Below are 17,625 nucleotides of genomic sequence, written 5' to 3'. Positions count from 1 at the left end.
TGTTGCTGTTAACTTTCTATATGAGATCCAAGGAGCAAGTATGTCACTGGATGCAGAAAAAGCATTTGATAGAGTAAACTGGAAAGTCATCCATGCTACAATGGATAAATTTGGATTCAAACACAACTTCGTCTCCTGGATCAAAATTCTTTATAGTTCACCCAGAGCCTCGGTCAAGACAAACACTCAAACATCTCCAAGCTTCACCAGACAAGGTTGTCCCCTTCACTGTTTGCCATATTTATAGAACCGCTTGCAGCCGCATTTTGAGAAAATTGAAATATCAAAAGGTATTCAAACAGATCTGCACCACAAGATAAGCCTATATGCGGATGATGTATTACTCTTCCTTCAAAACTCGCAAAACACTATCTCTGGTACCATTTCACTCATCAATAAATTCTCAGCAGTCTGATTACTCAATTAATTGGACAAAATTAACTATTCTACCGATCAACTCCGACTTCAAAACATCTATACCGACTCCCCTGAAATCAGGCAACATTAAATACCTGGGAATTAGTATATCTTCTAGGATCTCAGACCTGACTCAACTAAATCATTCACCCCTAACTAAAACAATTGAAAATGATCTCCAACAATGGACCTCTCTACCCATACCACTTATGGGTCGCCACCAGGGATTAAAATTAACACCGTCCCATCGTCCCGGGGACGTCATTAATTGTCATCGGGACGATCAATATTCTCTCTCGGGACGACCACGGGACGAAAGAGAATTTTGACTGACTACATTTTTTCTGTTTAAGTTTTCAACACTTTCTGTGAACCAGAACGGGTTCGCGGTCGGTGAGAAATACTTATGTGAAAAGGTAAATGGCTGCGCGCTCATGTTTGTGTTGTTCAGTCACTGAATGAAGCCCCGCCAGGCTTAGCGTTGCTTGTTTATTTATTTAAAATAGATTTTTTTATACACCACGGCTTTTTCTATACCGGGGAACAAGAGCGCATGCGCCCCCATGTAATCAGCGCAGCGCACGCATGTCCAGGTGCCGATTGAAACCCAAGTCACATTATCAAGTGCGTCATTATTACGGTTACATCGTTCTTGTCAATAAAGATGTTATATTTAGGGATACACCGATAATTCGGCGGTCGAAACAGAGCGAGTACACTGTGGAACAACACCTGTTAAACGCTGGAAAGTCTCCAAACCAGTATGCGCAGAGAGAGAGCGAGCGAGCGGCAGATCTGCGCTCTTGGTCATTAGTTAATTTACTTATTTTTGTGTAGGTAATATGTTGTGAAATATGTTTAAACTTAAATAAACTACATCTACAAGTAGTTATGTCTGGTTGTATTAGTTCGTCCTGTTATTGACGTCATGCTGTCATCACCTGACAGTCTGGCTGATTTAAAGCCCCCAGATGCAGCAGATGCAGCGCACACCGGATGCAGCGCACACCAGATGCGCGCGTCATTGATATCATGCGCAAATACAGATATTCGAATATTTGTGTTTTTTCAAAAGTCATTTTTGAGTAATTTTGACAGCCCTAAACAGCCTCATGCAAATCTCAATGCATGGCCCTTCTCATGACGACTACAACCCACTAAATGCAGTCACTAAATGGTGGAGTATTAGGTCCGGTAGGCCACAGTTCTGTGACTGAGTGTGTTGGTTGTCATCTACAACACAACAAATCTAGTCTGGAAAAAAAAAAAAATATTTATTATCAACATAATGTATTGTGTTTTTATTATATTATCAGTAAGTAACAACTCAAAATGTAAAAAAAGATTTTCGGGATGATTCAGGACGATTAAAAATGTTTTTCGAGACGTTTCCGGGACGGTGGTGAAAAAAGTTAGTTTTAATCCCTGAGCGCACTATAAAAATGATGATCTTACTGAAAAAGAATTACCTCTTCTCTATGCTCCCCATCCAATGGATAAAACCTAACCCACTGGACAGTCAATGGTAGACATCGAAAAAACATTCTGCAAAGATATAATCCTGACATCCTGCAAAATAAAGTAATGTTAAACTTCTCAACATGGCAAGAAAAAGGAATAAGGTACTTGGAACAAATACTCGAACATAACACATTCATCCAATTCCAGAACCTGGTGGAGCGATATAACCTCCACAGAAGTAAGTTTCTCGATATCAGCCCAGACAAATATCAGCTAACACGTTCAAAATGATTAAAGCCCCAGACTTACAACTCATACAATAGAAAGTTCTACACAGAATACACTACACAGGACAAAGAATGTTCAGAATGGGGTATTTACAATCAAATAAAGTTTAGTGCTATCCAACAAAAATAAACATCCTTTTAACCCACTCACAGAAACTACAACTACAACTACAAAAAGACGGGTGATGACACTTGCTCTGGGTGGCGCTGTAGAGCGAGTGTCTGTCCGATATCCAACTTCAAACCAACTTCACTGCGCTGCATAACAGATGCTTGCACTCCGTGGTTTGTTTGTCGACATTGATTTTCTCATTTTCATCATACATTTTGACCGACTGAAACATACCGAAATACTCTTGTTTGCCGTTGCGTATTTTACTGTACAGGGTGTACCGAATGGTTCAGTAAAATACCGAATACCATTGCATACCGAGTAGCATAGTAGTTGTAACAGTAAATTAACATTTTAAATATAAGTATATTTGCGAGCACAGGGAGGCCTACTATGGTAGTACTGTAACGGTAAATTATGATGAAGTTAGACTACAGCTAAAATTTGTGGCTTATGCAAGCATGGTTTATCGTAATTGTGTGATCATTAAGTATGCTAAGATATGATTTTAAACTCTATCCTTGTCCTTGTATTAAATATAAACATAGGTATATTTGCGAGCACAGCTAAATACTCTGGTAGTGATGTAACAGTAAGTTTTCATTGTAATGAAGTTGGACGATGTACAGCTAAAATTTGAGGCTTATGCAAGCATGGTTTATCATAATTGAGTGATATTAAGTATGCGAAGATAAGTCCACAGCACCTTATTCCAAAATGAAGCTGGCTTGTCCAAATGTGCTTTAGCATACCTCAAGCGACTCCGTTTGCGGCGGATGCAGAGAAAAGGCTTTTTCTGCATTACTCTTCCATATAGCATCTCTTAAAGCATCTCCTGTAAAGTGCACTAATATTTGAAAGGTGCACAGTGACACCATCTGCAGCAAGATGATGTTGTAGGTCTTTGGAGCTGGTCTGTGGGTTGACTTTGACTGTTCTCACCATCCTTCGCCTCTGCTTATCTGAGATTTTTCTTGGTCTGCCACTTCGGGCCTTAACTTGAACTGTGGTCTTCCAATTCCAATTGAAACTGAGACCAACTGAGCCGCAGAAGAAGAAGGAAGAATTTCCTTCCGTGATTGGTCATTTCTATGGACACGGAAGTGACGTCACCTAAAATTCAGTTTATGGCACATAGTACTGTCGTAATTCAGCTCTGAGAGTGACACTTAAGATTCAGTCCTACACTTCGCTGAAAGTGCGAGTAAGACGCTTGATAACTAACTAAGTCTACTCTTAGCAGGGTTCTTAGGAGTAATCCTAAGACGCTTGATAAATACGGGCCCTGGTGTGCTAATAATGTAACTTCCGGGTATTGGCCAATCACAAGACAGTTGGGAAGGCTCTGCGCTGGCTGGCCAATCACAACACACTCTGTCTTCTGGGTGTGAGATCTCAGTCTGAAACACCACGGCTGAAGACAGCGTCAGTAAGGACAGATTTCTATCGGCTCGTTTACAGCAACTAGGAGGTTTTTGACCATAAAAACAAGTTAATGTTTGTAAGTAGACCTCCATAACTAACATATATGTGCAACAGGACCACTCTATGTGAGCTTTTAAAGCACAGACAAAATCAAACCGCAAACTTTATTTAAACAATAGATCAAATTAAACATAAAACCACACAAATTAAACGTGCTATCCAATCAAATAAACACAATTTTAACCCACTCATAGAAACTACAACTACAAATACATGGTGCTGCATGATGACATAAATTGAGTCGCACTGTAGGTGAATGTGGAGCCAACTTCAGAGTTGTGATGCGAGGAAGACGTTTACCCGGAGCGAATCATGTCTTTCATTATCTAACTTAAAACTAACTTCACTGCGGTGTATAACCGATGCTTGCAACGTAATGCTTGCACACCGTGGTTTGTTTGTTGACCGTCCTTTTCTCATCCTCATCGTCGTTTGCGCTGAATCCAAAATAATCCCACACTTAAACGGACTTAAACGAAGACGGTGCCTCTTCAGACTTGAGTCTCGTTCACTTGCCATTGCTTCTGCGGCATGAGCAGCCCATGGCACTGAGTGCAGCGTTGCACTCGTGCCTCTGCTCCTGAGTGGATCCACTTTCTGTGGGTATGCAGCATGTCTGCGTTTGTTAAAATTAGACATGGTTTTATGATGTTTTTGTCGCAGCATGTGACGCTGCACCCGGTACCAAGGGCATCCGTGAAGAAGAGGTTAATGCTGACTAGAGTTTTTGCGATACCAAAATGAGTAAACACGGTCCGATACCAGATAAAGTATCATGGTTAGTATCACGATACCGTGCACTTTTTATTATTATTATTGTTATTTTTATGAACTGCAATGTATTTGTACAAGTTATAAATACTTATTAATTATTTACAATGTTGCTTGGTGCATAAACATAGTACTAGTGAAGTAAGAATTAGACTGAATGGTTTTTCATAACTGGGTCAATGTCGATTGTTTAAGCAATATAAATAATCAACACGCACACATTCGTCTCATAGTAAAACACATTAGATCAATTAACAGCAGCGGCCGCAATGAACACACACACACAAGCATGCACACGGACATGCTCGCTTTCACGAACACAGTCTACACACTGGTGATGTATATGAGGATTTTGATGTCAATTATGCAACCCTAACTCAAAAGACTCAGATGAAGAAAAAAGAAAAAGGAAAAATCTACAACCCAACACCACAGCCTGGATTGAACAGCATAGCTACTGTAACGCCTATAAGTTTACAGCCTACCAACTTCACTCATTAATTAATCAAAATCCAATATTAAAGATACTGTCAATGATCACAACTGGCTTTAATGACAAATGTAGGTTAAATCTAAAGTATTACTAACTACACACACCAAGAAAGAAATAATCATAACCACCAAAACTACAGCAAAATTAAGGCAAATCATGGACCAAATCCACAATTCAAAACCATTCCGACACAACATAGTACCACAGTAGGCTATAACAAATATATAATTTGTTGTTTTGTCACTCAGCATTCTTTTTAATTCTTGGTGAGGAATGTGTTGCCTCTGGTAGTGGTGTGTCTTATAAACTGGCCCACGATTATTACCAGGTTGTTTTTCTTTTACAATGTCTTGTGGTGGTTCAGCCTTGGTCCTTGTGGACCGCAGATAGGTTTTCTGACATCACAATGCAACCCGTTGATAGGTAGTGGCAGTGGCATCACTAGGCCTATTTTAGGGGGGCTTACAAAAAAAGTGCTGAAAATTCTATATAAAATGGCCATAATCTGAGTTTAAATAAATAATGATGTAACTTATCATTATTCACTTAAATATGATCATAAATCTGTCCGTTTCCCTTCACTTCATAGTTTAAAGCAGAGAAAGCCCCTTTAGTGTGTCGTTATCCAATCCAGTCCAGGTTTTCCCTGCGACCTTGCTTGCACTCCTGCAGCGTGTGTGCACCTTGAAGCACACAGAGCGAATACAGCAGCTTAGCAGAATAACGTGAATGAAGAATGGACATCAGAAAGTTTTTCAGTAAGTATTCATCACTGCTGCTAGTAACAGTTAGTTAGCTCCAGCTAACAGCTAACAGCAGAAAGTCTCATGTCGACAAAAAATTTGACACGTGGACCTTGACAATCGACTCTAAAAATGTGTGAAATTCCCAACCCTAATGCACACCTTGCATCAGGAGCTGAGCTCATTCACGTATGATTATCATCAGTGGATAATAATAATAATAATAACTAGAAAATTCCGCCGGTGTAATTTCGATGGGGCCTGCAGCTTCCGGCATGTGTCGTCGCGTGCAGGACCTTTGCTGGTAAAGTTGTACAGCAAATATGTGGGCACTTGTTTAAAATGGCTGACTTCCTGTTAGGTCAAGGGCGTGTCCCTAAACATGTTCAGAGAAGGTCCCTTGTCTCACATATCATGTTTCATGCAGATTTATCAATGTATGGCACAGTTGCATTTAACTTCCTGTTTCGGGCGTTCCACTTCCTGTAGTGAGGTCACCTTTTGCAGACATGTTCAGGACGGGTCTCTGGTGTCACATATAAAGTTGGTTCTCTACGTTAAAGTATGACGACACTGTGAGGTTCTAAAGTGGACCGGGTTCTGATCATGTTTTCGACTGTTTTCCATTGTGTGCAAAATATTCTCAGTTTTTTAGGGATTTTTGTTGCCATGGTTACTCGAAAAGCTTAGAAAAGACATAGCCGGCTATTCCCGATCAAACCACAAGTTTTCATATAGGATGTGTGGGGGTTTTCTCAAAACTGTGAGAGGAGTTGAGCGTCAACGTTTTTGGTGGAGAAGAAAATTTAGATATAGAGAGAGACTGACAAGCCCCCCCCCCCTTCCCCCTCTCCTTCCCTCACGCACACACCTGTGTTTCCGTCCAAAACCTCAGAGAAACAGAGAAAACAGCATCTTTTAAAGTTGTCATATCTCATGAACGGTAGATGATAGAGCTAAGCGTTTGAGCAGCGGCTACATCTAATTTTGTGAGAAACGGATGAGAATTGACCGAGTAATGACAGTTTTAAAATGTCCCTTGTTTTGATTTTTCCAAACTGCAAATCAGAATTTTTAACATGGGAGTCTATGAGAGGATTGACCAGAACTCTCTGTGCTTTGAGGTGATTTTAAGAAAAACCGCAAGTCATATGAAAATGAAAACAACACACAGGGTTAAACAACCATAGCAACGTTTTGATGTAAAAATGTCTGTTTAAGTTGTAAATGGTGGGCAGGAGAGGAGTTTGTTTGGAGATTTTTGTCATTATTAATTTTCTGCTTCTCACTAGAGTGTGCACTCTAACTGACGCAATAGACACCCATTATAAAATCTTTCAAACTTCCAAAAGAAGTACAAAACTTAAACTGCGATTGTGGAAAAGGTGATAAAAGTCCTAAAGTTCTAATCACGTTTCTACGTTAAAGTTTGACGACACTGTGAGGCTCCAAAGCGGACTTGGTTTTTCGACTTTTTCCGTACGTTTCCCATTCATGTCTATGCGGAACTCGTTAAGGATTTTTGCGATTGTTGTCGCCATGGTTACGCGAAACCCTTATAGCTACATATATATCACATAGTCATAGCAAGTCATAGCACACCATTCCTGATCAGACCGCACGTTTTGATATAACTTGTGTCAGGGTTTTGTCAAAGCTGCGGGACAAGTTACGCAGCAAACTTTTGGCGGAAGAGGAAAAATATACGGAATAAACACGAAGGATTACAAGAGATGCTTGCACCGCAATGCATTTAGGCGCAGGCACCTAATAATAATAGTAATACACTAATAACAATCACTATTGACCTGTAGGAGTCAGGGCAGAGGAGCACAGGGAGCGAAAGAAGAGAGAACTCTACTGGAAAGGTAGAGTTCTCTCTCAGGATAGTCATTAAATGACTATCCTGTGAAATCCTTCAGATTTGATGATGATGCAGACAGTCTTGGAATTCAACTCAAAATGAATATGAGATATGAAACATTTCAGTCAAGGTGCAGAATATAAGACGTATTTAACTTGAGCTTTCATTGAGGAGAGTAATGATTAGAAAGTGGAGAAAACCAAGATGTTTATAAAAAAGCCAAATTAGCCTGACCCAAATATAACAGTATCTTAATATTACTTTAATTTAAGCGATAAGGTAATATTTTTCAGGGCTGGAAATTGCAGGCATTTTAGTTACATATGTGCCCAAAATGTAATCAGTGTGAGGGAAAGTCATGGCATTAGCCTCTATGTTGATCAGTTACTCAGTTTCTCAGTCTTTTTCAGCAGTTTGTGAAATGTTGTGCTTGTGCGCTGATGTTCGCTGACATCCTCTGCTTCTCTTGGGGGCTAAGCCTCCCCTGTCCTTAAAACCTAGTGACGCCTCTGGGTAGTGGTCATTAACAAATCAATGACAAGCATAGGCTGGCACATGTGAGTGCTCGACAATCTCCGTGGGTGCTCGGCAATATCCGGGAGCACCCACGGAATCTGCGATATTTCTTTATTCTTAGACAAGGGATTGCCTTCCGTGATTGGTCATTTCAATGGACACGGAAGTGACGTCACCTAAAATTCCGTTTACGGCAAATATTACTGTCATAATTCAGCTCTGAGAGTGACACTTAAGATTCAGTCCTACACTTCGCTGAAAGTGTGAGTAAGACGCTTGATAACTAACTTTTAAGTGCTGCTTTCAGCGAATAATTTTTTTACTGATAAGTCTACTCTTAGCAGGGTTCTTAGGAGTAAATCTAAGATGCTTGATAAATATGGCCCCTGGTATTCGACATAAATCTGTGCGACGACACTGCAGGTGTTTTATGAGGCTGGAGGTGTTCCTTCCTTTGGCTCCTATAGCTTGGTGGCAGCGCCTGCACAGTGGACGGCCGTCGTCCATTTCTTTAACCTCTGTGCCTTGTTTAAAGCCAAAATAGTTCCAACTGTGACTTTTGGTGCTTCTGCCATGGTGAGTGTGTTGTCTAAATAAAAGCCTGTGATTATGAGGTGTTTAGAAAATGACCCATTAGCAGATCAATACTTCCCCTGATTTGAAATTATCAGCTGATCACACAATAACTCAGCTAATGTGTATGACAAATGCACTGCAGTGAAGTGAAGTGAAGGAGTGACTGTACTTGAAGGCAGAGGGATGTAGATCCTCTTCTCCAGTCGTCTCCTCAGAGCTTCGTCAATGTCCCAAGGGAAGTTGGTTGCAGCCAGGACCATCACCATCTTTGAGGGGTTATCGTTTTCTGATGCTCCACCAACACCTAAGCATCAGCAACAACAAGGTGTAAAGCCTCTGGAAAATAATACTTCCATCAAGAAGAAGCTGCAGTGGATCAGAATGCAGAGGATGTTCACATACATGTGGTGAACATGGGGGAAGCCAGAGGTGATTTTATCAAAGACACATGGGGGTTCATAACTGCCCAAACTAAACCTGGGAACAACTGAGATGATTGAAGTTTCTGCAGCTTTTAAGAATTAATTAAACTCAGAAAAAACAACAAAGGATTTACAGCATCACATTTCCATCACATCAGTTTTGATGTGTGCTGCCTGTGTTCAAAGCAAATATAAATGCTTATAATCCTCAAAGGCTGGATGCAATTTGTTTTGGTCAATCCTTCAAATGAAAACTGAGTCCACACTTTAATCTCTTCTTGGTAGTTTCATTTCAAATTCATTGTGGTGGTGTACAGAGGCAAAAAGACTAAATCTGTGTCTTTGTCCAAATACATATGGACCTAACTGTATATGACAATCAACAATGCAAATAGGAAAGATAAGTTGGAGTTGAAAAGACCTGAAGTGTCGACCTCTGATCATGAGTTACTGAAAGAAGAAGCCATTAGAACAGAAAAAAGCATCACTGTCATCATACCATCCATCTGCACCAGTAGCTCTGCCTTGACTCTCCTGCTAGCCTCATGTTCCTCTGAGGTTCCTCTGCGGCTGCACATGGAGTCGATCTCATCGATGAAGATTGTAGTGGGAGCATAAAAACGTGCCTGCATGAACAAAAACACAGTGTTGCTGATTCCAGTAAAAAAATGGGAAGGAGGACACAAACTCTCTAAACTGCAGCCAAGTGAATGCACCTCGCTCACCCTCCCCTCCAAGAAGCTACACTGACCTGCATGTAACAGAAAAATAGATAGGCCCCAACAGCAAGAAAAACATAGCGATACACCAATGTCTACCAATGATATAAAGATTATGAATATTGTGTTCAATTATTGAACACAGATCTTTCAAAATCCTACACACTGTGCCTTTTTTTTTTTAAACATAAACTAAAATAATAGTATTCTGGAGTGTAGGAGGTAAAATTGCACACATACCCAGGCATAATAAGATCAATTTGGGTGCATAATAAATAATTACTGCCGAGTTTAACCAGATATTCAGCTCATTTGTAAATGGGTCAAAGACAAATAAAGCTTCTAAAAAGTTATTTTTTAAAAGTATTTTCAAAATAGATGTAATGCATATTTTTGAGTCCAGAACAATGTGTTTCTCATATGTGTCCAGCCATGGCAAAAGCGTTCACAAGTCTACTTCGGGACATTTGGAGTTATTTACAGATTCTGAAAGTGTGATTTCTAAGCTTTCCAACAATGTCAAACACATGTCCATCTGATCATTTTTGAAGAAGATGTGGCCATTTGAATGTAGGCACTCCTCAAACTACTTTAGGGAGAAATTCAGCCTGAAAGATTTTGACCAACTTGAGGAGCCAGGCCAATAGCTGCTCATTTGCATCACATTAACATGGTCACAACCCCCCACCCAGTCTAGCTGTCAGTGACATCTGATGTCTGTTAGCCCACAGGACAGAAACAGTATAGCAGTTTGAAAAAAAAAGGAATGAATGTAGTTCATGTCAATGTAGTGTTATTTGCTTTAAGTACTTCAGTGGACTGATAAGAATCAGAATTTACTTTATTGATCCCCAGAGGGAAATTCTTCAGTTACAAAAAGCACTTGAATAAAAATGAGAAAGAAAGGTGAAAGATAGATACATACTTCAAATATCAAACTAGCCTACGCTGTCGGGGGCCGACAGCAAGGGGTATATCCGCGAACTTGTCCAATCCTCAACTTTCCAATATACCCAAAGTATACGCACTCGCACCTGCCACTAACTATTTTAATTAGTTATTAATAAATTCAACAAAATAACTGTTAAATATTATGATACAATGCCGACTACACTTTATACATGTTCAAAGTATCCATATAAACTCGATATTGAACACAGAATACCTGAACTCATAAATTTCTCTCTAGTTTTTAATAAAACTAGTTAACCTATTATACCTTGTTAAATATTATGAATATTAAAATGCTAACCACACCTGCCATATCTTGAAAGTGTCCAAATTTCATGAAAAAGCATACACTATGTTTATTAAATTCCATGAAAAAGCATACAATATGTTCAAACTTTCCATTCAATGCATTAATAAAGAAATGGAGCCTTGACTATTTTTTATATGATAATTAATAAATGTATATTATAATGTAATAAATATTATGAATAAGTGCTAAATAAACCCATGATATCCTCAATGTGTCCAAATGAGCTCAATAATAAAGAAAAAATGCCTTAACAATTTTTTCTGTGTTCACTAATAAGTTAACCAGTTAACTTATGTAACTATTACCAATCATAGCCAAAGTAATAATGATTGTTCTTGTAGATAGTTGTTACATGAATCATTGTAGAACATTTGAAGGCAATATCTCCATCATCAGGATATCATCAATATCTCCGCGCGCGTATCTCGCGGATATAATAAAATATATCTAAGTGTGTGAAGGAACATTTTCCAGACCATGGACTATATTATCATCTTCAATACCAGTTCCTCCCCCACAATGTGACTGTACCCACTCTGTCCATCACAGTTGATATGCGGGCTAAATGGTGACATCACAAGCGCACCCTCTTCTGCTTACTCCTCTGTGCTGTAATCTTTGGTGCTGGGCATGTTAATTCTTTTGCCTCATCAGAACAGAAAGGCCTGACTTTTTCAAAAAGATACGTCTGCCTGTCCATGGTCAGTCCAGGTGGGGCCAGGACGGGAAGACTGTCAACAGGGGGCAGAACTCCTGGGTTGCGCAGTAGCTGAAACTCGATAGGCTCTGCATCACTGTGAGTTTGAGCAAGCACCACACCTGGTCTGTTGGCATCAAAGCTGTGACAGAATAGAAGCACACAACAGGATATTTATAACATGGCTCACTGTTCACATGGAACACTATTATGTCCATTCATGATTTTTTATTAATAAAATGCAGAAGTTTGAATATAAATACCTAAAGTGCTGATAAAGTGCAAATACTTGTTTCAGATCATGGTTCATGTTAACAGGCACTTTATCTCTGAATCAGTATAGATTGATCAGTAGTATTGCTTGAATTATGTGTGAATGCCACACCTTTATGTGCATGAATCGCACGTGTAATTAACACGTTCATCACACACAATGTCTGTTAATCACATGTGTAATTCATGCATGCCGAGGTGTGGCATTCACACATCTTAGGTTTCGAACACGGGAGTTTCGTCTTAAAGCATATGAATTATCAAACTGAACCTGCGGGTGTACAAAATCTCAAAGAGGGCCGTGACATGCTCCCCTTACGGCTTATAATATGCTCATCTTACCGAACACAAGTTTCGAAGTGCGTATTATTTTTAACACGCCAATAGTGAGCTAGCCAATCTCTAGTATAGCTAATAACCGTTATGGCAACATAACGTTCTGAAACGCACCAGAAGTGTGTTATCCACACGTTATTCTTGCACAGCAGAGGTCATATACTCCCGTACATATCGATCAGATGATCGTAGCTTATAATACGATCATCTGACTGAACACAAGTTTCAATGTGCATCATTCTCATTGTAATAATACAGTGCCGAGCTAGCGAGCTAAGCAAGCTAGCAAACATAGCTAATAACAATGTAGCCAAACGGCGTTATGAAACGCACAGTGGACTATTAAAAGACAGCGTCCCTATGTGCGTGTGTCTGTATGCGACTTTGAATGAACACCAACATAACATAGATTAACAACGTTAATGAAAACTCACCCCATAAGTAACTGAAAGGTATTCCGGCAGACTTCAGTGCCTCCGATCAGATAAGAGGTCCGGGCGTGCTTCCTTTTGTCGCAGTTTTACATCTGTTCGCCTCTAAATGTCCAATTAGATAGGAGATAGAGCTGTGCTGGCGTCACGTCATCATCTCAGACAACTACTGTGTCTGTCCTGCTCTCTTTCAGCCGCTGAATAATCCATCTGTTTGTTGCTTTTGTGACAATGAAGTCTGCTAAGACGTTAGCATAAAGATCGCTAGCTTAAAATGCTAACAGTCCACACACCAGCAGTGATTATGCTTTCTCTGTCCTTGTGAGGAAGCTCAGCCACAGCTGACTTATTCTCCGGTTTTCTTTGCCTTCCTTTGTCAAACAAAGCTTTGATGATGACTGCTTTGATGATAATCATGCTTTAATTTCGCACTGCACACACACACTCACACACATAAGCACTGGAAAGTTCCAGACACTCTCTCTCTCCCTCTCTCTGTGTGCGTGCATATTAATTAGCCATGTGTATTCTCTGTGATAGTCAGCTGATTGGCTGAAAAAGCAACAAAAGCTCTGGAATGTGAGATCACCACACCCAAACTAGGAGTGATTCACAGCGATAAATAGGGCTGGGCGATATATCGATATTTACAATATCGATATATTTTTTAAATGCGATATGGAATTAGGCCCTATCGCGTATATCGATATAGTTCAAATTAGCGCTGTGATCCTTGCTCCAGACAAACCGCTGACCGGAGCCCTCTGCACTGCTCATCTTGCCCCGCCCCTCTTTCATGCACAGAGAGGGGAGGGAAAGGTACAGACACTCCGCTTCACATGGAGAAAGCAGCAACGCCTGCGGAGCGTGCGGAGAGCGTCTGGGTTAGTAAAAGAAAAAGCAGTGGCTCAATAATTTATAGATGGTTTGGATACAAATCATCGGACGGGGCAACAAAACCATGCTATATATAGGGAGTGCCATAAGCACGTTGCAGCCAGTGATGGATCGAATCTTTTTAACCACTTAAAAACGTGGCACAAAGTGTAATATGCAGAGTGTGTGAAACTGCGCGCTGCAGAAGCCACAAGCGCAAGCCATCCACAACCCGACAAAACTCCAGACAAGTGGTGTGCAATAACAAAAGCGGTGTCCTTTCACATTGCCAAAGACATGTTAATGAAAAGCTAATGAAAACGATGGATCCGAGATATGCGCTTCCCAGTCGCAACTATTGTGCACGAGAAGCACTGCCGCAAATGTACAGTGACGTCAGACAGAGTCTTGCAAACCGGCTCGCTAAACGTCACCCATTTAGCGTTGACCAGCGGTATGTGGTCAAGCAGCACATGTGACAGCACTACTGTTTATCGAAGTAAAAAAAAGAGAGGTATATGTTTATTGAGTTGCTGCTCTGTTTCTTGTGCAACTGGTTGATACTGTTCAGATAAATTAACAAAAAGGAAAAGGTAATCTGAAGCTGATGTTTAAAAATGTTTTTCTTAAAATGAGCACTTTATTTTGTTGTCTCTATATATAAATGCTGCCCTTACTAGGGTTTGTCATATTTTGTTCTTTTATAAGAGAAGAAAATCTGTAATTTGATTTTCAAAAGCCATTTATAGTTGTCAAACTAAAACATTTTGATATTGTACTTTTTTCTCATATACACATTTATTTCAGAAAAAGATTGGCCTATTTTATAGGCTATTTTTATTTAAATGTGCACCTTATGGAGCGTTGATTTTATAAAAGGCACTCCTGTTGTTATACAGTGTTTATGTTTTCATTAAAACTGCTCATATTTGGCTTTGACTGAACATTTCATTTCACAGCTCTCACTTTGCGGAAAAAATATCGAGATATACTGTATATCGTATATAGTTATTCATCCAAAATATATCGAGATATGACCACATTAGTTATGACATGAAATATGCTGAAAAAAATGAATTTTCATTTCAAATAGTAACGTGTTTTAGACATCAGTTAAACCTAACCCCAACCCATCAAAAACAATTCACATAACATTACATCTTTATGATGAGGATACAGTCACGATGAAGTGCAGGGGATCTGGGTAGATGTTAATAAAACGTGGTGACAGACTCTTAAAGAGCAGAGCTCACTTTTCATTGTTTTCACTCCATGTTCTCAATCTTTGTGGAGAAGACGCTTTAGTGCTGCAATTACATATGTTATGGAATAACAGATGCATCAGATGAGCTGATCTCTTTAGTTAACTGCTCAGAGAGAGAGAATGTTCTCTGCTGTGAAGTAAATGTCGCAGGGAGTTCATAATCTGCTCTGTATGCAGCCAAGTTTCGCTTTAGCGCAAAGAGACGTTCCTGCATTTAATAGGTGCTGTTCCACAGTGAACTCGCTGTGTTTTCGGATGCCGAAAAATGATACAGACGTGATTGACGGATCGGAAATCTCTATAGTTGTATCGGAAATTTCAGATCCGTCTGTGTGTGTGTCTGCTGAAATGTCTCCACAAGTGATTCCCTGACTGCTTGTTAGCTGGCTGCAAAAAGTGGAATGGGTTTCCTGAACCGAGGCGTGTCTCGATGAGACGCAGAGTAATGATGCACACTCAGGAAATCCATTCCACAGTTTACAGCCAGCTAGCAGACGAGCATGATTGACCAGGAGTTAACCAGGAAGTTCAGCTCCACAACCTGCAGCCATGCCTGCAGCCGACGTAATCCCAGCCGTCATCGTTTTAAACGCCTGCTAGCTGAGGAGAACAGTACTGACAGCGCCATAAAAACAATGAAAATCGGGGGCGCTAGTGAGCAGAGCATGGACTAGGACGCCATTCTCAGGGCTCCTGCAAAACTTGTTATAATCCTTAATTTAAACAACCATTCTGAAAGAAAACTTAATCAGAAATTCGCAGAGGCCACTGCTGAGACAGTATAAAGCAACTCGGATAGCCGACCCAGGCCTGAATGGCAAACAAACTGCAGAAATTCAAGTACGGTGGCAGCGCTCCACAGCCAGCAAGGACCACGAGGCAGACTACAGGTAACTCAGACCCGCCCTCGCCCATACGGACTGAAAGTACTGAAATGGCCACCGTCGAAATAAAAGCAGACATCATGTCTTCCATAAGGGGAGATATCTCCTTAATTATCAGAGAGGAACTTAAGAATGCATTGGCGGAGGATTTTAATGCCCTGAAGTCGGAGCTAAAGTCACTGCGGGCGGATATTACAAACAACACAGCCGCTACCCGTGCAGAAATAGACTGTGTAAAGGTGGACATCAGGGACATGAAAGACGGATTATCTAGATGGTCGGACGAAGTGGTTTCGCTACAATCTACGGTAACCAGCCTTCAAACACAGGTGATAACCTTAAAAGACAGATGCAAGGACATGGAGGGGAGAATGAGACGGGGCAACATTCGGATAGTCGGCATTGACGAACAGCCGGACTCCAGCTCGCCTACGGCCGTATCGAAAGTTATCAGAGAAGTCTTACAGATGGACCGGGAGGTAAAGATAGACCGCTGTCACCGCACCGCGGGGGCCAGGAAACCGGGAAGCCGCGGGTGATAACCGCTAAGCTGCATTACGACAGAGACGCTGTCGAGATCCTGCGGAGAGCCCGGGACAGAGCCCCCCTCACATACAACGGTAACCGGATCGCCATATTCCCTGACTACACCTCCACTGTTGCCAAGGCCAGAGCTGCATTCTCTGACATACGAAAAACGCTGCGTGGGCGGAGAGGAGTCCGCTACGGCCTGCTCTACCCAGCCAGACTCCGCATCTCATATAAGGACGAAGACGTGGAGTTTGCTGACCCTATGAAAGCCATGGAGTATGTCCAGAAAAAAGTTATCCCGCTTACAGAGCATCAGGACCGAATGTATCCTTAACATATGGACACAACAAGGTCTGTGGGTTAATTGTGTGATCTCTATGTTGTCACATTAATGGCTAATATACAGATATTGCCTGTTTCTATCCCATTTACAGTTAACCTGTTACCTTAAGTTTATAGAGGCTATTGTTGCCTCATTATTGTTACCTCACAAGTAAGCTCTCTAATAATATGTTCAGTATTTGCACTGTATTTAATCCATTGTGTATCACAGACAGCGACTTCATTACAAGGGGCTGTCTATATTGTTTTGCAGGGGCCCTTGACCTGAACACTCTTATTCCCCTTTATCCTAGTGCACCCCCAGCACAGTCACATTCAACCTAGACGTGCACTCTTGCTGCTGACTACAGCAGCTAGGGACCAGGTCCCATCGTTCTTTGTATGCCAGCTAACTGTAGTTTCGTTAGCTGTCTTGTTCTTTTCTCTGTTCTGGTTCCCCTGTTCCTTGGGGATCTTACATTTAACACAATAACAACAGGGGGACAACATTTTCACTGTTTTCAGTTTCGTATTGTTGTTGAAGCTGAAAATATTTGGCACAGCTGTAGCTTTCGCTTGTCCCACTCCCTTTGGATCCAGTTAGTACTCCAGCCTACAATCCACTTCAAAATTCTCATGATCAGTGCGCACAGTGTTTAATACTATGCCTCATCCCTCCTCCCAGGTGCTCTGCACATTGAAATCAAAATACACAACATATATTATAAGTAATGGACAAATTAAAAATTATAAGTTACAATGTTAAAGGTCTTCATAATCCTGTTTAGAGAAAGAAAATCCTACACCAGCTGAAACAGGCTAACTGTCAGGTAGCATTCCTGCAGGAAACTCATCTGATTTGGAACATGAAAAGCTAAAAAAGTC

General features: G+C 40.7%; 1 protein-coding gene across 1 annotated transcript in view; it reads right to left on the bottom strand.

Annotated features, from left to right (window-relative positions):
* Positions 1-17,625, bottom strand: part of katna1 (katanin p60 (ATPase containing) subunit A 1) — a 55,012-nt gene that overhangs the window by 5,171 nt on the left and 32,216 nt on the right. The window contains exons 8-9 of the mRNA XM_083905723.1: positions 9,647-9,773; positions 8,895-9,029 (exon numbers count right to left, since the gene is read on the bottom strand). Coding sequence (XP_083761849.1) covers positions 8,895-9,029; positions 9,647-9,773 — 262 coding nt within the window. The remainder of the gene's footprint in view (positions 1-8,894; positions 9,030-9,646; positions 9,774-17,625) is intronic.

This window comes from Microchirus variegatus, assembly GCF_963457635.1.
Source record: "Microchirus variegatus genome assembly, chromosome: 19".
NCBI classification, from domain to species: Eukaryota; Metazoa; Chordata; class Actinopteri; order Pleuronectiformes; family Soleidae; genus Microchirus; species Microchirus variegatus.
This window is presented reverse-complemented; position numbering and strand designations above follow the sequence as displayed.